This window comes from Periplaneta americana, chromosome 11, assembly GCF_040183065.1.
Source record: "Periplaneta americana isolate PAMFEO1 chromosome 11, P.americana_PAMFEO1_priV1, whole genome shotgun sequence".
In the NCBI taxonomy this organism is placed as follows: Eukaryota; Metazoa; Arthropoda; class Insecta; order Blattodea; family Blattidae; genus Periplaneta; species Periplaneta americana.
Genome location: NC_091127.1, coordinates 144,567,372 through 144,591,491, shown reverse-complemented (window position 1 = coordinate 144,591,491; position 24,120 = coordinate 144,567,372). Strand labels below are relative to the sequence as shown.

The window sequence follows — 24,120 nt, the reverse complement described above, 5'->3', positions numbered from 1 at the left end:
AAATATCGTTGCAATCGAAAAGTATTGGGAATAAATTTGAATAAGGAACAAAAAAAAAAGTTTCCTTTCCAGGTAGGATTCGAACCACGAAAGTTTTAATTACCAATCTATCACGCTCTGGAGTGAACAAGGCTCTGAAATCAGCTACAAGGGTCGGTCCGGTTTTTTTTGCCACTACTGTACATACTTCCCTAATGGAGTTGTATGTTGATCATTTCTCTTCCCCATGCTTCCAAAATGTTTCCACTAAATTTTTCGTTGCATTGACCAATGGTTTTCCGTTTAGAGCAGGTTAAGTAGGAACATTATTTTTACAACTACCCTGTACTACAAGTCCTAGGATGCTGTACACTGTGTTAGGAAACTTTTAAGCTGAAAATAGGACGAGTCCTTCAAGTTGTGAATGTATAAACCATCACAAAATAAACCAGTTCGAACTCCCAACGCACTTAATGTCATTGTTTTGTCATCATAGCTGTGATAACCTTTATAACATTGTGAAACTAGAAAACTTGAACTTTCATTTTGTAAATCTGTCTTATTTATTTCATACTATGCACAAAAGATTTTGTAATACACTTCATGTTACATTCACAATGATGTCTGTTTTCTATGGCAATGCACCTGTTTTCATGTACGCAGAATGTACGAATACAGAGGCTATAAATCATTCGCCTGTTGGATATATCCGAAGGCTAACAAGATCCCTGAAGTTGAGAACGTCAGCAGCAAGCTTCGTCATCAAATGATAACGCGACAGATGTCACCACCTATCAGAAAACAAACATCAAATTAACAATATAGTTCTTATGTTACGTAAATTATTTTTGATACAATGAACAAACTATTTCTCAGTAAGAATCGAAAAAAAAGAACATCAAATCCCAAGATCATATCGGAGAAGAGTAACATGGAGAAATAAGAGTATATATTTCTGAAGTTTTGATAACCCTTGATCAACTTGTACACTGGGCAATAACTCAGATATGTAGCAATGTTTATTAGTTACTTTAACAATTTCATTACTAGCCGATAAATCGGAAATAACATGCACCATATCGAGAAAGTACAAGACAAAGAAAACAGCAGAAATTTAAAACATGTAGGTTCAAAATTTTGTTGTTGGCCCTACTATTTTAATACTTCTGTATGTGTCGTAAGGTGCTATCTCGAAATCTCTACTTCATTTTAAATTCAATATTCCAGATTAGGTCCTCTTTAGGCACATAATTTCTTTGTGATATTTCACTTACATGTATTAATACTTTTAACTTTGGACGAAATATGAAATTGTTTAGTTATTAATGAAATCAGTTACAAATTCCACGCTGCAAATTAGATAACATAAATATAATATATTATAGCAGAAATTTAGGTACCTATACAGGAAATATCTCAACCTATGAAATGTACTGACTTTTCTACCAGCGACATGTCTTTCTTTTCTGGTCGATAGAAGCAGTGTGCTCGCGGTGAAATGTCCTCTATTATATTCCTGACTGCTAAGCTATAAATACATTACGCGAGAAGACTGCGATAATCAGATAAATTTATTCGACTGAGGTACTTCCTTGTGCAAGAGTATACCAATATCTAAAGTTACAAGCTTAAAAATGTGTTTGACGGAAGTACACCCATGTGGCCTGGTTGGCAAATGTATTCTTACACCTAAGTGAGAAGTTATGATAGCAGGTCACAGTAACTTAATTAAAAATCTATTTCCATCTGACTAACCACCAAATAGGAATAAGATGCATGATTACAAAGACACCAACATACAATAAATACGGTACACCTGAGAAATCATATCAGCCAGGCCTCTGAATTGTATCTTTAAAATATGAAGTTCAAACACAATCATTTTGCTCATAATCTTAAGGAACTTTTTGACTTAACATATTTTACTTTAACTCATCATCTCCTATTACGCATTAAGCGTAGTGAAATTTATCAATTCTCAGTAGGTAACGAAATTTCGACACCAAACATTGTCTAGAGGTAGATACAAGTTCTATTCAAAAATGTTTTACTTATTTATGTCCCAATTATCACAATTTAAATAATTAGTTCAAAAATGTTCTATTTATTTATGTTCCAGTTATCACAATTTAAATAATTACTGTTCCAAATGTTCTATTCAAAAATGTTCTATTTATTTATGTTCCAGTTATCACAATTTAAATAACTACTGTTCAAAAATGTTCTATTTATTTATGTTCCAGTTATCACAATTTAAATAATTACTGTTCAAAAATGTTCTATTTATTTATGTTCCAGTTATCACAATTTAAATAACTACTGTTCAAAAATGTTCTATTTATTTATGTTCCAGTTATCACAATTTAAATAACTACTGTTCAAAAATGTTCTATTTATTTATGTTCCAGTTATCACAATTTAAATAATTACTGTTCAAAAATGTTCTATTTATTTATGTTCCAGTTATCACAATTTAAATAACTACTGTTCAAAAATGTTCTATTTATTTATGTTCCAGTTATCACAATTTAAATAATTACTGTTCAAAAATGTTCTATTTATTTATGTTCCAGTTATCACAATTTAAATAATTACTGTTCAAAAATGTTCTATTTATTTATGTTCCAGTTATCACAATTTAAACAACTACTGTTCAAAAATGTTTTATTTATTTATGTTCCAGTTATCACAATTTAAATAATTACTGTTCAAAAATGTTTTATTTATTTATGTTCCAGTTATCACAATTTAAATAACTACTGTTCAAAAATGTTCTATTTATATATGTTCCAGTTATCACAATTTAAATAACTACTGTTCAAAAATGTTCTATTCATTTATGTTCCTGTTATCACAATTTAAATAATTACTGTTCAAAAATGTTCTATTTATTTATGTTCCAGTTATCACAATTTAAACAACTACTGTTCAAAAATGTTTTATTTATTTATGTTCCTGTTATCACAATTTAAATAATTACTGTTCAAAAATGTTATATTTATTTATGGTCCAGTTATCACAATTTAAATAATTACTGTTAAAAAAATGTCTTATTTATTTATGTTCCACTTATCACAATTTAAATAACTACTGTTCAAAAATGTTCTATTTATTTATGTTCCAGTTATCACAATTTAAATAATTACTGTTCAAAAATGTTCTATTTCTTTCATGTTGACAATGTGGCTAGAAATTCATGAGTCAACTGTGAATATGTGTGTCTCAATGAGTTTCAAAATGCTCAATAGCTGTATGTTACGTGAGGCGCCGAGAAGGATGTATGAATCAGATTACCACTGCCCTGCAGCGCCGAAGACTTGGAGCCGGCTGGGTATGGCGGCTTAGTGGCGGGTGGGTACGGTGCCTTGGTAGAGGATGAGTACGAGTTCGAGTTCTGGCGGTAGGACGACAGCACCGGGCGGATGGTGGTGGGCTTGAAAGTGACGGGCCGCTCCGACGACGTGAGCAGCGTGACGGCGCCGGCGTGGCGCAGCGGGGGGCTGTTGGCGCGGTTGCGCTCCACGATGGCGTTGAAGCCGTTGACGGAGTCGGCTTGGTAGCGCACTGTGCGCACGGAGCCGTCCGGCTCCACCACGCTGTAGCTGCCCTCCACCGTGTCGCCCTTGCGCGTCTCTTCTTGCGCCTTGGAATCGCCAGTCGCCACGTCGGTCACGCGGTATGTGAACGTGTACTGCGGATTCGTGTCGAAGTCCGTCGTGGCTGCAGAGGGCCTGCCGCCCGTCAGCGCGCCGGGTGACGCGAACAGCAGCTCAGCGCGCGACCACGCCAACAGCACGCAAAATATCAGCAGCTGCAACACCAATTCTGCTGAGTGCACGTCAGGCGAGCGCAACAAGAACGTCGTGACTGCGGTCTGAACAATGTGCCTGCCGTCTACATAGGGGTCTGTCTACTATAAGCCTACAACTGGCAAAACTCCGTTGTAGGAGGTTACTAAACCTTACTGCTGTGGTGGAGGCGGAGTATGGAGTTTACCGCCATTAATCTGAACCATTGTCGCTACTGACTGATAAGTCATCTGACGCATCACTGCTATCAGTACGCGCTACTATTGGCTGACAATTAGGAAGGAGAAGATGAATAGTATATTGTGTCACTCTTTAAGATTGACGCATGCACAGACCAACAGAGGTTTGTAAGTTGTTCCCCTATAATTACAAGTAACTCACAAACGAAAAGGAATTGTGGAAACAGGCTACCACAGAAGAAGATTGCAACAGATACAATATGATAATTAAATTTAGGCATGTAGCCTAATTCGCTGGAATAAAAGTAACTCTATCAGTAATAAAGAAAATGGAAAATATAACATTCAGATGAAATCGTCATATCCAAGAAACTGAAGAAAAAGAAAAAAGATGGTCCATAAACATATTTCAGTAGTCACTGCCAAGTAAACTAAACATTAAAGGCCAAAATTAAAACAAAGTAGGTACGAGCATTATAGTTAAAATAGAGAACAAAATTAATGGAGCCTCTGGAGACTGAAGACGATTGATTTGAATAACTATGATTTGTAAGAAAATTTTTATCTCAATTCTCAAATTTAGATATCGATGTGCAGTTTTCTTTGACATAAAATGTAAGTTTTTTATAGAATATTTTTAAAATCAAAAACAATTCTGAAGCCGTTAGGAACGTTTTGAATTTGAGCATAATTTAATATCATTAAAATACGTGACAATATCTAAGGAACTAAAGAATGAAACTTGATGAAATTTGGTATTGTTATTTAAACGTATAGACACAATAAACCCGCCGAATTTGAAACAAATTGATAAAAAAAAAACTTTAAAATTTTCAAAACTCAGTCCCAGTGTCCCTTAAGGAGTTGATTAGGGAGTCAAGAAATGCGGACCACTGCTTTACAAGGACGATAGTGAACTACTCGTGTGATAAAACTGTGCAATATTATGATAGGAAAAATGCACAAGAAACCAAATCATCACAAGAGAAAAAAGTCTCGCGGTCTACCGGCTATCGTTATTAAAATTTATTCCCTTTATGAAGTTTGAACGTTACGAATTAAAGCTGACATAAATGGTATACTAGGACCAGAATAGAACACAAACCGCTAATTTGAAAAGTTTCCACCAATTAAAAGCTGGTAATTTGTATAAAAGCATAGATTAAGTTATGAGAAGTGGGCAAAAAAAATATTTCAACTATAAGATTAAACAGATTAAGAAAAAATACAATGATCGCAGGATTATAGAAACGAAAAATTCCTGTATTAAAAAATTTATTCCATCATGCAATTCACTTCCAAAGGGAAATTTTGAAGAACTGGTAATGATAAATATCTTCAGAAACGATCGGAAGATAGAGATAACGAAGCCAAGACTTGAAAAAGAAGAGGGGAACGGAAAGAATGACAACAACAAATATTCAAGAAGAAAAAGGAGTGTTAATATCTTATTTTAGACTGAAGACTAAAAACACAGATGACATTATCTTTTGTAAATTTAAATGCATTTAGTAAATGTAATGTAATGTAATTATATGGGTTGGGAATGTTTACAACTCTCCAGGTAAAATATCCAGTTTCTATCTATGAACTAAGAAACTAGTTGAAAATTGGATTATAACCAGAAGGAACTTCTGGCAATGATGACCAACGGTATCTACACTACATAAAATGGAAAATAATGTTGCTGGAAACAAAATTGAAGTACAAAACACTGTGAATAATTATATACAATAAAAGATTAAAAAAGATTAAAAAGATTGAAGAATTCAAGTGAGAGAATATCCAGGAGATTTTTGGAATGAACGCCAGAACAGATAGATTAACAGATCATAGATGAAAAACAATGGACAAAAACTCGGTGATTTTAAAGTGACAAATACTATGCAGTGGAAGTATGGACACATTGTTAAACCGGAAATATATGTTTGTTTCTACAGCAGTTCCCGACAGTTTGCAACCGTCACGAGCATGCGCAAATCGAATTTACTATGTGCAAACTTGAAGTGCGCATGATCATGAGGGTTTCAAACCGTTGGAAACTGTTGCAGAAACAAACGTGGCAAATGTACACATGCGACATATAAGATAAATTTAACACCAAGCTACACAGTCACTTCCGATCGTAATCTGTTACAGACATACATAAATTCCCAGACTTAACATCTCTAATAGTATGAATTTCGTAAACAAAGAAATACTGTTACAGCACTCTTCCTCACTAGTCCTATACTTAACGAAGCACGTACCTGCATTGTTGTGTTGTATTGACTGTGACGCTTCTGTGGCGCTCTGCTGTTTATATAGAATTCCTCCCAAATTTGAGTGGGGCTCCTCCGTTACGCATCTCCCAAGCCCGGGGCGCAGTCGTGTGCATATGTAGGTTCCCCTCATCACGCGCTCTGAACCCCACGGCCGTCATCAGACACACACACATTACCTAACTTCGCAGAAATGAAACCGACCTTGTGGGCAATGAGCCCTATTCAAAACGATCAGCGGAATGCTCTCCTTTTCTTCAAAAGTGTTGTAAAATTTGTGCAGAAGATTTTTCAAACGTTTTGAGATTTAATACTTTAAACATTCCGGAACCACTAACATCTGGTGATCAAAGTCATAACAGTCTGAGGTATCTGTTGTGTTTGGTTGACCCTGATGGTGGAACCTGTTAACTCGTTTCGGAACGTCGGAAATATTAAATTTTGATATATGGTTGAACTCCAAATTATTTTTCATAACCCTACCGTGAAGGCCTAACATCTCAAACGTTACACATGCAATTCTCATAATATGCGTTCAGAAGACAAATGTCTTGAAAATGACTCCTAGAACTGTGAACTGATGTTTATTTACTGACGCTGCATCAAGTACTTGGTTATTTAGCGTCGATATTAATGCTATGTTAAAGGGTTAGGTACAGCTTACAGTAGTAAAAGTTTGGAAATATTCAACATTTCTTTCCTCCATTACTGTATCTTGGACAATAATGAAAATTAGTATGTGTAAAAGACTGTCCTTCTGTTATATGGAAAAAATATTTTTACGATTAAAAAAATTGTTTACATTTTTGTTTTCAGAATTCAGTTCACTGTGCAGCGATGAAGCGTTTCCCACATAACTAAAAAACTATCCAACATTCTGTGATGAAATATTTTGTGTGTATTTAAGCATGCCATATCTACAATATGATGCGAGATCACTTCTCTACCTTTGATAGATTGTCTGATGAAAAATAAATTCATTTAAAAATGGTCAAATATCAGTACTTTCTTCTAACATAAAATAAAAAAATATATATTATTTATTAAGAAATGTAGTTGAAAGAGCATGTAGTTATAAACATTAGTTTCAGCAATAAAATAAAAGAGAGACAACATGAAAAAGTTAAGTTTATGAGTTATGAGGGAAACGCTTCATCACTGCACAATAAACTGCCATCATTTGGAATTTTGAAAAAAATATATATATATTTTGAAATAGTACAAATATTTTTTTCATACAGCAGAAGGATAGTGTTTTACACGTACCAATTTTCCTTATTGTACAAGATACAGAACTAGAGGGGAAAAATGTTGAATATTTCCGAAAATTTTACTGCTGTAAGCTATACCTAACCCCTTAAGTTGTAATTTTCACTACATTGGATAATACTATTTAAAATCTAAAATGTTAATCCGTGTGTGTGTGTGTGTGTATGTGCGAGCATTCATTTGAATAATTTTAATGAAACTGGATTTAATTTACAAATTCACGACTGAAAATAACGTAATCGCACGTACAGCACTATTACAAACAAATGATAGTTGGGGCCTCCGAAAAGTAGATAGAGATGGGTTAAAATTTGTAGAAATAATGATTACTCAAGCAGCGGACGGCTCACGTTAAAAATAGGCCTACAGTGATTAATAGTTCAAACAGTACAACACAAACAAACGTACGAAAAAATCTAATACAGAATGTGACTAGAAAGGAAAATGTAAGAATTCCAGATCTGATGCTATACAAGAGGTAAAAGAGTACCAGAAAAACCACTCAAGGGGAATTTTATAGCTACTTTGAAGCTTACTCAATAAGATAGCCAAACTTAATTTAATTCTGAAATTTGACACAATATTTAGTAGAATCATTGGTGTAATAGACTCTATGAAGCACGCATAGTGAAACAATCACAGCGCTTTGAAATATTGGCACTGGCAGCTAATGAGAAAAGCTGGCATCGAAGAAATCTGCGACAGGGTATCTAAATTCAGGACTGTAGGGACGGATAATCGCCTTACCCTAAAGGTCCCTGTGGTGTGGAATACATGACGGAACTTGTAAATAGTTCGGGAACGTTACATTCGGTGAACAACGCAAAATTCTTTGCTTGTCTTATTGAGAGAGTTTGTGACATCTTTGTGGCAGTGGCTAAAGCTCAATTTTGCTAGAATATCACACTGAGTACGGCTAATGGACTGGTAAAAGTAGTAATAGAAGACGCCAAATCAAGAAACAGGGCCTAACTGATAAACCTGCCCTCGGCTAACAGCATAAAACAATATATTTAAGCCTGTATCGCTTGTGCTATGACTTGATGTGAGTGTCGAGAAGACGAGTTAAGACGATTAGATTTTGCGAGAACACTGACTGTTATAACACCGCCACTACATAAATACCACAAAAGTTGTGCGCGCGAAATATAATCATGAAGTGGTACTCAATGTTGTGAAAAAAAAATAATAATAAATAAACGAAAAGCCAGACGCGTAGCTTTACTATGTTGGACATCTTTACGTATGGGTGCGATCACCTGCGGAAGGGCGCATAGTTTCACTATGCATCCTGTAGAAGAGTTGACGAATAGCGGGCGGAACAAGGAGAAAAGGGGCATTCTAGGAGTACAGTGGGAGTACAAGGAGAACAAGGGGGAGAAGAAAAAGGTGAAGACAAAGAGAAAAGTGAGAGTATAAGGAGAATAAAGGGATTACAATTAGAAAAGAGGAGAACAAGGGGAATAAAAGAAGCACAAGCGAAGTATAAGGAGAACAAGCTGAATAAACAGAGAAGAATGAGAAGAATACATAAAGAACAAGGGGAATACAATGAGAACAAAGAGGATGCAAGGAGAACAAGGGAAAATAACAGAACAAGGGGAAGACAAGAGAACAAGGGCAAGACAAGGAAAACAACGAGAAGGAAAAGAGAACAAGAGGAAGACAAGGAGAACAAGGGGAAGGCAAGAATAACGAGAAGGCAAGGAGAACAACGAGAAGGCAAGGAGAACAAGGGAAAGACAAGGAGAACAACGAGAAGGCAAGGAGAACAAGGGGAAGACAAGGAGAACAACGGGAAAGCAGGGGGAACAAGGGCAAGACAAGGAAAACAACGAGAAGAAAAGGAGAAGAAGAGGAAGACAAGGATAACAACGAGAAAGCAAGGAGAACAAGGGCAAGACAAGGAAAACAACGAGAAGAAAAGGAGAAGAGGAAGACAAGGATAACAACGAGAAAGCAAGGAGAATAAGGGGAAGACAAGGAGAACAACGAGAAGGCAAGGAGAACAAGGGGAAGACAAGGAGAACAACGAGAAGGCAAGGAGAACAAGGGAAAGACAAGGAGAACAACGAGAAGGCAAGGAGAATAAGGGGAAGACAAGGAGAACAACGAGAAGGCAAGGAGAACAAGGGGAAGACAAGGAGAACAACGAGAAGGCAAGGAGAACAAGGGGAAGACAAGGAGAACAAGGGGAAGACAAGGAGAATAAGAGGAAGACAAGGAGAACAAGGGGAGGACAAGGAGAACAAGGGGAAGACAAGTAGAACAACGAGAAGGCAAGGAGAACAAGGGGAAGGCAAGTAGAACAAGGGGAAGGCAAGTAGAACAAGGGGAAGACAAGGAGAACAAGAGGAAGACAAGGAGAACAAGGGGAAGACAAGGAGAACAAGAGGAAGACAAGGACAACGAGAAGGCAAGGAGAACAAGAAGGCTAGAAGAACGAGAAGGCAAGAAAACAAGAGCAACACAAGGAGAACAACGGAATACAAGAAGAAGAAGGAGGAGTTTTCATTTTTATGTGACAGACAATTTCAAAGTTATACTCCCATATCATTTCCAGTAAGGAGATAAAAATAGTTTTACGTCAAAGCCTCATTTTGATAACACGTTGTACAATAACAAATTTTTGTAAGTTCCTTAACATAAATAAATAAACAAGGTTTCCATCATGATCATCATAGTCATCACACTCATCACCGTTGTCATCATCAACTTGACGGTGACTATGACCAGTTCTGGTGCAATAGTCCACGGCTCTACGTATAGGTCAACATATTCCTCCCCCTCCTTCATATTTCCATAATACGAATTACACTACAACATAATATCCAGGTAAGTTGTAGCCATTGCGGAATGGAAATATTATACATAAATAAAGGATTTACAAGGCACTCCTATTATGACGAAAGTTGTAACTGTAACGAACAGGGAATCTGCGACGCATCCAATTCCACCCAATTCAAGAGCTCGGTATATTATTTTAAATCTGTAATGTGCGCATGACAGCATAATTTTGTCAATGTGTATTAACACGGATATAATAAAATGTGGCATGCTAGTGGCCATAGCATCAGAAACCTCTTTATCTGACTAAGTGGTTTACCTTCCCCCAGCCCAAACATGGTTGTTGTCTTCGCTTGACAGGTGTCCGCCCAGCTTCACGATTGCTCATTTGCATACCTGACATGTATTCTTCCCAGTCACTCCCGTGGAGCTCATCCGTCAAAATTAAAATTCATCTATGCTGAACGAGTCAACATTGATGGCTGAGAAGTGATACCGCGTATCTACAAAAATGGTCATTTAGTTTAACGACATTATTACAGTATTATCTTCACAAAATTGCACAGTTAACTAATATTTTGTCCTCGGAAAAAAATATTGCAAAGCAGAAACATACAGTACATACAATTTTTGAAGATTTTTGGAAAAATTAATTTTTAAAACAGTTGTTTGATTCACCTGCAAATTTGCAGATAAGAGGTATCAATTCTCAGCCATCGATATGTGGCTATGACCTCTGAGGTCCCGAATTTGTTCCTGATCACTTTATATCTCATAGGACACATCAATATCTACCACTTAGGGTAGAGTAGCATAAATCGCACCGCTTCCTAAATGGCACCACTGCTAGTTTAAAACAAGTTACTGTAGTAGTGTAGCATCTAGTGGTATTGTTACAATCTACCATATGAAGTTCCACCATGTCACTTGATTTCTGCCACTTCTTTGTGCTAGCAATGTGGTGATAGAGTATTTAATATAATCGCTCAGGTGGATGTATATTTAGCTATCATTTTGTAACTAAATAACGGATTTATATGCAAAGGAATCCATAATCTTAATTATTCGTTTAAAGAGGTATTAAAGAACATTTATTTAACTTAGTAGGATTTTCGAACATGTGGTGATTATAGGCTAGAATGAAGGAAATAATAACTTCTGGCGTAGTTTCTCAATTCGCACCACTCTGTAGGTGCCTAATTCGCACCGGTGCGATATGAGCAACTGTAGCAATTCTAACCGCACAAAAGAAGGCCCCAGAAATTTTAACTGAACTAGAAATGCATCAGGTAGGTGCAATATCAAGTGGTGAAATGGGCGTTAATACAACAAGTGTGTGTTGTACAAGCGCACCAGGTATTTTGTGCCACCTGTGATAATTTATAAACGTCAAACAGTGCATCCTCCATTATCAGCTGGTGCTCCTCCAGGATCGTTATTTGTTTGCTCTGAATCAGGTTACATCAACAGTGAACTATTTGTCGAATAGCTCAAACATTTTATTTGCCACTCAACCTGTCATAGAAAAAAGTGCTGCTTCTGTATATCCACCTTTACGACCCATTCAAAAAATTTAGAAGATAGATTATCTCGGGAAAATGGTATGCTCCTGTTTCAGCTTCCTCATCATAATACTCATAGGCCCAGCCTTTAAATGTTTCTATCTTCAAATCATTTCAGACAGCTATATCATGAAGCAGTTCTTAGGTGGTTCGAGATAATCGTGGAGAAAAGGTGACGCAATTTACAGTCTGAACTGCCTGGTGAAGCACATGGCAAATGTATAACAATAAAAAACACATTCAGAAAGTTTAAATGTTACGTAATTTATGCTCTATTTTTTCAATTTCATTTGAAGATGCGTTACTCTCTTTCATTAATTTCAATAAACTTGTAATTTGCATTTATTACATTATTAATTGAAATACTCTTCAATATGTTCAATATTAAAAGCTTTCCTTCATCCTGTTCCTTGCAGATAAAGAGGTGCGATTTAAGAAACCGCAGGTACTATTTAGGAAACTAGTTGCCTAAATGACACCACTGACATGTGTTTCGAAAATGTCATTTTAATTAAAAAATATTAAATCAAATTCAAGGATTCTTTTTCACATCAAAGGTAAATGTTCTGGAAATGTATCTCTGTAAAGGAATGCAGAAAATAAAAACTATATTGTTCAATAAAAGTTATAAATGCTAAAGTGGTGCGATATAGGCAACCTTACCCTATCTACAAAAACGGTCATTTAGTTTAACTACATTGTTACAGTATTATCTTCACAAAATTGGACAGTTAACTAATATTTTGTCCTCGAGAAAAAAAAATCTTGCAAAGCAGAAACATACAGTACATAACATTTTTGAAGATTTTTGGAAAAATTAATTTTTAAAAGAGTTGTTCGATTCGCCTGCAATTTACAGATAAAAGGTATCAATTCTTAGACATCGATATGTGGCTATGACCTCCGAGGTCCCGAATTTGTTTCTGATTACTTATGTCTAATAGGACACATCAATATCTACCACTTACATTAAAAAAGAATCTTATACAGACACTCGTGATGTCCCATCTCGATTACTGTGATTCCTTGTTAACAAACTTAAGTTCTAATTTAAATGAGAGATTGCAATGTGTTCATAATGTATGTATAAGATTCGTCTGTAATATTCGGAAATTTGACCATGTAACAGCGTCTCATGAGCTGCTCTCCTGGGCTCGTCTAAAGGAACGAAAAATCATAAATACACACATTCGGCAGTAAATCGCGTATATACACAACACATCTTCGCAAATTCACCGAACAAAAACAACAGAACAACACTCGAGAAACTCCTCTACAATTACCACCAGGCGCAACCACCAAACTAACACACACAAACAAAACCGCAAACACGTGTTGGAAATTTGAATACTGTCTGAGAGGACACACGACAGCAACAGATATGCAGATCAATAAAATAACTCTACACATAAAAGTCTCCATAACCATTCAGATGCTTCTGCCACCGGATGGGGAAACTTAAAAATCTCAAAAACAAAATATGTATGTGCATGCATACATACATACATAGTGTTCTGCCCAAGAGCAGATCTTTAACTGCAAACCCAGCATTTTTCATTCTTCCCAAATTCTTTCTTTCCTCTTAATCTCCCCATAATAATACATTAACGTTGTCTATCAGGTGATATGTTTTACCCCGAACTCTTCTCCCGTTCACCATTCCTGATATGTACCATATGCATATTATATTAATACTAACTAGTCCCCTACAATATAGCAAATCAACAAATTAGGCCTACACAAAAAATAAAAGGAATCAGTCACTACAATCACACACCTACTGGCACTTATGCCAGAAATAGTTTTATATGTGTACAGTAAATATATTTATATGCTATTTATGTACAATGGCTGGAGAGGGCGTCCTGCGGGTATAAGGCCCTAAATCGGCCTCTGGCTCAAAGCCAGTAAAGTCAATAAACATCAACAACACGCTCTTTCACTTCTATGCAAAATTTTACATAACTCTTCTCCAAATTGCTTGTCTTCACGCTTTCAGTTCCTAACTACTTTACGAAATCAGCATCAATCTCTCCTCGTCACAGAACTTCCCTATACTCATCCTCCTATACTGTATCATTGCCTCGCCTCTGGAATTCGTTACCTAGTGACGTCACGGATTGCCGGACACTGTCACAGTCCAGTCCCTAGCATCATACCCCACCTCCCTCAAATCCTTTTTAATGTTATCCTTCCATCTAAATGTTATGTTTTATTTAACGACGCTCGCAACTGCAGAGGTTATATCAGCGTCGCCGGATGTGCCGGAATTTTGTCCCGCAGGAGTTCTTTTACATGCCAGTAAATCTACTGACATGAGCCTGTCGCATTTAAGCACACTTAAATGCCATCGACCTGGCCCGGGATCGAACCCGCAACCGTGGGCATAGAAGGCCAACACTATACCAACTCGCCAACCAGGTCGACCCCTTCCATCTATGTCTAGGCCTCTCCAAAGATCTTTTCTCCTCAGGTATTCCAATTAACACTCTATATGAATTTCTGGATTCACCAATACGTGCTATATGTTCCTAATTATGTCAGGTGAAGAATAAAATGCGTGCAGTTCTGCGTTGTGGCAACTTTCTCCATTCTCCTGTAACTTCATCCCTCTTAGCCCCAAATATTTTTCTAAGCACCTTACTCACGAACACTCTTAACCTCTGTTCCTCCCTAAAATTCTGAGTCCAAGTTTCACAACTAATGATTATTGTTTCCTTCCCCATAGCACAACAAGTAATATTCTATTGGTGAAATGTCATTCCCATCTAATCTAACCTCCTGTACTACCACAAAATCTATTCTTTATCTAGCTACTTCTTTTGCTACTAATGTTGCCCCTCCTGTTCCATAAGGACCCGTGACATTCCAAGTACCAAATCGCATTAGCTTACTCCTTTGCTGTGGTCGCGCCAAAGAATCAGTCCCATTCCGAGAATTATGTTGAGGTTTGGTAACAAACTATTTTTTACGATGATGGGTTGTTAGCTCTTCGACCAATCCCCAAAGCTGGAGGACCACCCCTTATCGTCTGTTTGCGACTATTTATTATAACCATCTGAAATATGTCGCCTTCACTATAATTGCACCGCAGACTCAGAAAGGAACCAAACCACATGAGAATCTAATATATTTTTAATTTAATAGTTCAAAGGATCCATATTTTGATCAAAGATACGTCCGACAATATGTTTTTGGTTAAAGTAATAAGTATTTAGTAACATTTATTTATAAATTTAATATTTACATTTAAGTTTTAAGTACATTTTCAGCTGTGTATGTATCATGTGTACTGGTTCCTTTCTACAACAAGTGGTTCAATTGATCTTGCTTTGAGAAATGTTTTTACATTTATTATTTTCAAATCCCTTTCACATATATTTTCATAAATCTGTGCGTTTAGTAATCAGGCCTACCTATGAAGAAACACATTCACTTAATGCTGTAATGTTCATTTAAATAATACAATGCAAACACATGCATGACCAGATCAATATACAGGGTGATCCGTTTGGGTACGGATAAAATAAAAACACAGTAAAACATTTGCTACTGAACTTTATTTGTTGAAACTTTGTGCATACAACACTGAAAGATAGGAACTTTCTCAGAGCTCGACATGATCCCCATTGCGCACCCTGCACAACTCATAACGGTGATGCAATTCAGCCCATGTCCGTTGTAACATAAGAGAGGTGATTTGTTGAAAAGCTTGAGTAATTTTTACTCTCAGATCATCAATGTTCCTGGATTTCAGTGAATAGACAAAACTCCACACGAAGAAGTCAGGAGGGGTTAGATCTGGAGAGTTTGGGGGCCAAGTCAAGAGATACCTGCTTCTCGTACTGGGTTTCATCTGCGACCTCCTGCATGTTTCTTTTTTAACACAACTTGTTTCTACAAATGTTCGATACCACAACATTATGGAATCGTATTTAGGTACATTACGCACACCATACTCACATCGAAATCCCCTATGAACTATTTTAACACTCTCAAATTTAGCATACCAAAGAACACATTGTGCCCGCTGTTGATTTGTAGTAGCCATTTTAATCATCTACAATTTTCATTTGTCCTTTCAGATTATGCATTGTTGATTGTCATATATGGAAACGCCCATCTTTTAATCATAATATAACCAGCAAGGAATTTTTCCTACTATCATAATAGCTTCATAATAATAAATTAATATTATCCATACCCAAACGGATCAGACTGTAGAATCAACGAAACAGAAAAAAAAATATGTATTAACTTGGACCGCTCTTATTGTTTGACAGAGGCATATTCACATGGATAATAATCTCAACTGGGAATTGCAAATCACAGAAGCCTGCAGAAAAGTATATTCTATTATCCATGTGCTAAAAAGGATAAATGTTCATCTCCCCTCTTGCTTAAAAAAGTCCCTTGTGCAGACACTTGTATTTCCCTATTTTGACTATGCTGACATTTTACTGACTGACCTCTCCAGCGACAACAAAACGAAACTTCAACGTGCTCATAATTTGTGTGTACATTTTGTAAGCAATGTTCGTAAATATGATCATATTACCCCATCCCTGGAAGCAATAGTTGGCTTAAACTAGATAAGAAAAGAAATTTACATTCACTTCTCTTTCTCTTCGAAATCTTGAACTCTTCTATTCCTTCGTACCTGTTGTCTCGCTTCACTTACCTTTCTTCCGACCATCATCTGCACACACGCTCTCGTCATGAAACAATACTAACAACACCATCCCATCGCACCTCCTCATACTCATCCTCTTTCACAATAACCCTGCCAAGACTCTGGAATTCGCTACCTGCTAGCATCAGGGACTGTCGAAATAAAATTGAATTCAAACGCAAACTTACTAGGCACTTGGTCAGTAATTGATTTCTTGTAAATAGTTTCCTTAGTCTATCACAAAATATTTCAATATCCAGTAATTTCATCACTATACAATTTTGCTACTCTAGGTTTAATTTGTAATTCAGTAAATATAAAATATTCTTTGTTTTTCTATGACTATTACACTTTTACTACGTCATACTACTTTTGACCAATAGAACGGTACGAAAGGACGTATTTCAACCAATCATGGCTGCTTATCGCACAATTTTATCGCGTCCCTAGCATTTGTTTCTTTGTTTGCCAACATTTCAAACTGCGCTTGTCTGGACGTCAAAAAAAAAAAAAAAAAAAAAAAAACAGAAAATTACAAACCACTCGATGCATAGCAGTTTCAAATATGACTCGCATTGGCATTCAAGAACAAGAATTAATAAAGATCACTGGTCATATCTATGTATCTTCCCTAAAATCCTATTTACAAATAAATGAAGAGCACCATTCGGAAATCCTGAATAAGTTGAGTACACCATGTATGCCTACATCAACGAGTTCCACTTCTTTTACGCACACGTCCAATATAATATCAACTGAACCATCAAGCACTAAAACATTCAAATTTGAAAATTGTACATTCAATAATTATTCATTTTAAAATTATTCATGTTTATTTTTTATGTCATCGTCGTTGATTAAAACTTTTCTAACACTTGTATATATTATTTAGGTTATGTTATAGCTTCTGCTATATGATATTATGGATAGTCACGTATCAGAGATTGTTTAATATTAAGATTTATTGAAAATCATCTGTCAAGTGACGTTGATTACTGGGATTTGGATAATTGAAGTGTAATGCAACTGTTTTAATAAAAATTAAACTGGATCAACAAAGCCTTCTTGACTAGTAACACTGCCATCGTGATCTAGATCGAGAAGGCATTGCTAGTAATCGTCTACAGAGTTCAATGAAGATTCCATAGTTGGCACAACTGATAGCAACTTCGAGCTAATTTCGAGCATTAAAGTATATTTTATGTTCGAAAACAGCTAATCAGAACACACTACTGCCATCTAGCACGCATCTAGCGTAATATTTGTAATGTTGAGATGGTACAATAATACATTTGAAGAAAGTTGTATTTTCGTAAGTCAAATTAATATTTTATTGTATTGGAGTACTTCGTTACTTCTAAACTGTATACAGTATACTTTCTTCTAATCGTGTAATAGTCAATTAAATCCCACTCGAATTTTGATTTTCTCTAGATAAATTAAAACCTCTAGTGAGATTACTGTTGATAAATTATCTAGCTTTAATTAGTCAGGTAATCTTTTCATATTTTGATTTTTATTGTAATTGTAATTGTAAATGTAATACTAATTTCAATTTTATTCTTCATATTATAGTTGGAATGTCCTGGTAGAGGGGCAGAGAAGGCCTGACGGCCTTATTTCTACCAGATTAAATAAATAAATACTACTAATACTACTATACAACATTCCACATTTCCGTGTTGTTGACTGAAGAACGTGCTATTGTATCCTAACGGACAAATCAATCCATAATACATTTAATTAATATATCAAAGTGCCCACCAACCTTTACATCTATTAATGATATTGAAGGGTGAAAGTGAACGTAGAATATTAAAAGCCTATAGGGATTCCGGTAGCACGCCACACTGTACCCTATAATTTACATATTCTAGATAAGATATTTAGATGTCTGACGGCGCAATAAGGAGTCATCTGAACCGTACACGAAATAAAGTATTCGTGTTGGCAAGTGGTCCAATTAAAGAACATTACATTCAGCTGGTAGCCTCTGGAAATGTCAGGCGGTCAAGGGCGCCCTAGGGATGACATTAGTTGGGGCCGCTTTTCACCATATTCAGACCTCCAGGTCCGGGACTGGATGACAGGAAATAAAATTTGCGACGATAAATTCAGAGCGTCCAGTGAAAGGAGTCCTGAGCGTCCTTGCGCTTCGAGCCACTCTTGTTTCGCAATGAATCCGTCGTGATGCGTATTTCATACCGTTTATTACACCGTCTAAATCTGGGCCAAAATGGTATTCCCAAAACATTCCATCCATTCAAATGCTCGTATTGGCTCCAGAAAACAAATATATTGCTTTTCTTTGCTCTTAGCATACCAGATGGCGCTAAGAGAGAAGGAAGTAAAATATACGGCTTCGAACATCTCAAATAGATCCCATAAAATTTATCTTTCCAGTTCTCCTACATGATTTCTTAGTCTTCATTCTGCGTCATGAATCGCTTCATATTTGCATGAACTAGGTCTCATCGCAACATTTCATACTTTCGTTTGAGTCTTAAACGGCCCACAGATGGAACGACATGTTGTAAGATACGTCGTACTAGAAGTTGGAAATAAATTCGTTCACTGTTTTTCCCACAAACATAAATAACTGTAGTTCGACAGGTAATACGATTTTACTGATCACTAGAGATGGTAGATTTATCAAACTTACTTACTTACTTACTGGCTTTTAAGGAACCCGGAGGTTCATTGCTGCCCTCACATAAGCCCGCCATTGGTCCCTATCCTGAGCAAGATTAATCCATTCTCTATCATCATATCCCACCTCCCTCAAATCCATTTTTATATTATCTTCCCATCTACGTCTCGGCCTCCCTAGAGGTCTTTTTCCCTCCGGCCTCCCAACTAACACTCTATATGCATTTCTGGATTCGCCCATACGTGCTACATGCCCTGCTCATCTCAAACGTCTGGATTTAATGTTCCTAATTATGTCAGGTGAAGAATACAATGCGTGCAGTTCTGTGTTGTGTAACTTTCTCCATTCTCCTGTAGCTTCATCCCTCTTAGCCCCAGATATTTTCTTCAGCACCTTATTCTCAAACACCCTTAATCTCTGTTCCTTTCTCAAAGTGAGAGTCCAAGTTTCACAACCATACAGAACAACCGGTAATATAACTGTTTTATAAATTCTAACTTTCAGATTTTTCGACAGCAGACTGGGTGATAAAAGTTTCTCAACCGAATAATAACAGGCATTTCCCATATTTATTCTGGGTTTAATTTCCTCCCGAGTATCATTTATATTTTTTACTGTTGCTCCCAGATATTTGAACTTCTCCACCTCTTCAAAAGATCAATTTGCAATTTTTATATTTCGATTTCGTACAATATTCTCATCACGAGACATAATCATAGAATATCTCAAATAGATCCGATAAAATTTATCTTTCCAGTTCTTCTACATGATTCCTTAGTCTTCATTCTACGTCATAGAATCACTTCATATTTGCATGAATTAGATCTCATCGCAAGATTTCATACTTTGTTTGAATCTTAAACGGCCCACAGATGTAACGACATGTTATAGGATACGTCGTACTAGAAGTCGGAAATAAATTCGTTTAGACATGTCGTTCGCTGTTTTTCCCACAAATATAAATAACTGTAGTTCGACAGGTAATACGATTTTACTAATCGCTAGAGATGGTAGATTTATCAAACTATTTGAAAAAAAAACTATAGTCTAGCCTATAAGGAGGGAGGCTTTCAGCTAGATTGTATTTTTTTTACAATATAAAACACGAAAATGTTTCATAAAATGTAATTTCGCTCTTATTTCACAGAACCACATATACTTTGCATTTTGTATTCAATTTTACATTTTATGACGGATTAGAAAATTATACTAATATACTTAACATGCCTTTAAACATAAAATTAGTCGCTCTGGGTGGCAGAGTTGGTATTGCTCTGGCCTTCTGTGCCCGAGGTTGCGGATTCGATTTAAGTGTGCTTAAATGCAACAGGCTCATGTGACTAGATTTAGTGGCATGTAAAAGAACTCCTGCGGGACAAAATTCCGGCACACCGGCGACGCTGATATAACCTCTGCAGTTTCGAGCGTCGTTAAATAAACCATAATTTTAATAATAACATAAAATTATTTATTTATTTAATTTGGACACATTTCCCATTTATCATTATTGCGGAAATCTACCATCTCTACTGATCGCTAGAATGTGAATGTTTTCATGTTGGTGGTGTTCGTAGAGAAGGCCTAGATGGGGACGAAAAAACTAGTATCAGTGTACTACCATGCCATCAAAGAAGAAGAAAGCTACGATTCTTGTGGTAGAGCTTTGTTAGATGATATTGAAGGGAAGAAAAATAAAAGAACAAAGTGTTGCAAGGACAGGTTGTTAAAAAAATGTGTACTCTCTCATATGAATTTACTATGAGAGTTACGTGAAGATGAACGTAGAAAAATTATTCAAGAATGGATAATGAAACATTCAACGCTTTATTGAACTTAGTAAGAAACAAAATTACGAAGCAAATATAATGAGCGACTTAATAACTACAGAGGGATGATTATCTGTCACCCTAAGATATTTGGCAACAGGAAACTCGTAGGTCTATGAAGATAATCTGACTTCACTTCCCACTAGCAACTATTTTGTCTATAGGCCTATAATTCTATAAATTCTTCCAAAAACTTTTCTTCTTTATCCATGACGAATATATTAGTTATACAAAAAACAATTGTGTCCATGACGAATATATTAATTATACAAAAACAATAATTGTGTTCATGACGAATATATTAACTATACAAAAACAATAATTGTGTCCATGACGAATATATTAATCATACAAAAACAATAATTGTGTCCATGACGAATATATTAATTATACAAAAACAATAATTGTGTCCATGACGAATATATTAATTATAGAAAAACAATTCCGTGTTCATGACGAACATATTAATTATACAAAAAACAATTGTGTTCATGATAAATATATTAATAATACAAAAACAATTGTGTCCATGACGAATATATTAATTCTACAAAAAACAATTCTGTGTCCATGACGAATATATTAATTATACGAAAAACAATCACAGCACCTGGAGTAAGAGATGTGTAACTGCACTAAAAATATTATTAACAGAAAAAGGAGCATCTTCTGCGGCTATCTGGAAAAAGAACTAAGGAAGAGTCTAATCAAATGCTGTGTGTAGAGTGTGGCATTGTATGGGGCAGAAACATGACATTACGGAAAAGTGAAGAGGAACGACTAGAAGCATTTGAAATGCAGGTTTGAACAAGAATGGAGCGTGTGAAATAGACAAAATAAGAAGTGAAGCTGTGCTAAAACAGGTGGTGAAGAAAGAATAATGATGAAAGTGATCAGGAAGAGAAAATAGGTATTGGCAGGGTTACTGGCTGAGAATAAACTGTCTACTGAAGGATTATGCACTGGAAGGAATGGTGAACGAAAGACAAGTTCGAGGCAGAAGGAGATATCAGATGGTAGACGATATTAGGCCCCTTATATATATATATATATATATATATATATATATATATATATATATATATATATATATGGATAAAATACGGAGACAAAGAGGAAGCTAGAAAATAGAAAAGACCGGAGAACACTGAGTTTGCAGTGAAATTAATGAATATCATTATTTTGACGAAATTTGATACATAAGAGAAGTGGTAACGACAGCATGGCTATTATAAAAATTACGCAATGTGGCATGTATTGTGGGTCCCTATCACCATGGCATGGCGCGTCCTCAGGTTGCGGATCGAGGAGACGGCCTCCAGATATGGATGGTAGCTGTGAATATATTGAATAAGCAGTCGCGGACAGCCGATGAGGGGTGGCCCTCCAGTTTGGGGGTTGGGCGAAGAGCTAACAACCCATCACCGTAAAAAAACAGCTTCAAATAAGCCTCGGAATGGGACTGATTCTCTGGGACGATCACAGCAAAGGAAAGTAGGGCCTATATGATTATGTCTCGTGACAAGAATATTGTACGAAATGGAAATATAAAAATTGGAAATTTATCTTTTGAAGAGGTGGAGAAGTTCAAATATCTGAGAGCAACAGTAAGAAATATAAATGATACTCGGGAGGAAATTAAACACAGAATAAATATGGGAAATGTCTGTTATTATTCGGTTGAGAAACTTTTATCATCCAGTCTGCTGTCGAAAAATCTGAAAGTTAGAATTTATAAAACAGTTATATTACCGGTTGTTCTTTATGGTTGTCAAACTTGGACTCTCACTTTGAGAGAGGAACAGAGATTAAGGGTGATTGAGAATAAGGTGCTTAGGAAAATATTTGGGGCTAAGAGGGATGAAGTTACAGGAGAATGAAGAAAGTTACACAACACAGAACTGCACGCATTGTATTCTTCACCTGACATAATTAGGAACATTAAATCCAGGCGTTTGAGATGGGCAGGGCATGTAGCACGTATGGTCGAATCCAGAAATGCATATAGAGTGTTAGTTGGGAGGCCGGAGGGAAAAAGACCTTTAGGGAGGCCGAGACGTAGATGGGAAGATAATATTAAAATGGATTTGAGGGAGGTGGAATATGATGATAGAGAATGGATTAATCTTGCTCAGGATAGGGACCGATGGCGGGCTTATGTGAGGGCGGCAATGAACTTCCGGGTTCCTTAAAAGCCAGTAAGTAAGTAAGGCAGGAAAACTTGGTCCCCAATGTAGGAAGAGATCCAGCCACATTCTATAGTAACCAACGGAGTAGTACCTGGCGATGGAAGAGACTTTGCCGTTGTACTTCTTCCAAGCATCTACGGTATTGCCAAAGCCGCAACGCGATTCCCGCACGGCCGCGAACCATCCGTATGGAAGTACTAGGATGGGGGACAAATGACGGCGTTGTTGCGGATGCGCTCTTGATCGCACAACTGAGCTGAGCATGGTGGAGATGAGCAGCTGCAACATGAAGAGGGACGGCGACGCCGAGCGCAGTGAGTGGGGGGTTTGTAGCGATGGTGCCATTGGCTGCTGCTGGTGTCGCCGGAACGCTACGCCTCGCAAGGGCGCAGGTCCAGGAGGTCGGGCGAATCCGACAGCGCCACGTTGCGGATGTGCGAGCCGTAGCGGAAGGGCGGCTTGATCCCGACGGGCGCAATACGCGTACAGCCTTCAGTCCATTGATCTGCAATGACTTTCACACTTTCTGTACGTTTTGTTAACCCGTGGTGGAAGCCATTTACTTGGCACACCATGAACGTACTAGCCGAGGATAATGTTCAGACTGTTCGCGATGAGAAACCGTTTGAGCTCGCAGTTTACCAAACCCTAGAGTGCGCCCCAGAATATTAGAAGCATGGCACTATGACTTCAATGTGGTAGAACACTAATTAGAATAAATACTGGTGGCGAAGTGTATTAAAATCGGTTAAAAACGGATTACGAAACGACGGTAATCAGTAACCGTGGTTAAAATGTAATTTCTGTGCACCATTCATAGCCACCGATTACTTAAACATGGTCAGCTGACATCTCATTTAACCAGCGTAAAGTCTATGATGATTAGGGAAAGCAAGTTCATGAATTTGATGATTCAAACGCTCTTTCCTTAAACACA

General features: G+C 36.7%; 1 protein-coding gene across 1 annotated transcript; it reads right to left on the bottom strand.

Annotated features, from left to right (window-relative positions):
• Positions 1-2,785: 2,785 nt before the first annotated feature.
• LOC138708552 (cuticle protein-like) lies at positions 2,786-23,528 on the bottom strand. The gene is made up of 2 exons (XM_069838667.1): positions 23,275-23,528; positions 2,786-3,866 (listed from the first exon to the last, which is right to left on the bottom strand). The coding sequence occupies exons 1-2, from the start codon at positions 23,526-23,528 to the stop codon at positions 3,221-3,223; spliced, it is 900 nt and encodes a 299-aa protein (XP_069694768.1). The 3' UTR covers positions 2,786-3,220.
• Between the last annotated feature and the right edge of the window lie 592 nt (positions 23,529-24,120).

Bases quoted from the DNA above. Each gene is read 5' to 3' on its own strand.
- LOC138708552 (XM_069838667.1), bottom strand. From the start codon at position 23,528: ATGGCACCATCGCTACAAACCCCCCACTCACTGCGCTCGGCGTCGCCG. The intron at 3,867-23,274 runs GTACTACTCCGT...TGTAGACGGCAG, and splicing joins AAAGTCTCTTCCATCGCCAG to GCACATTGTTCAGACCGCAG.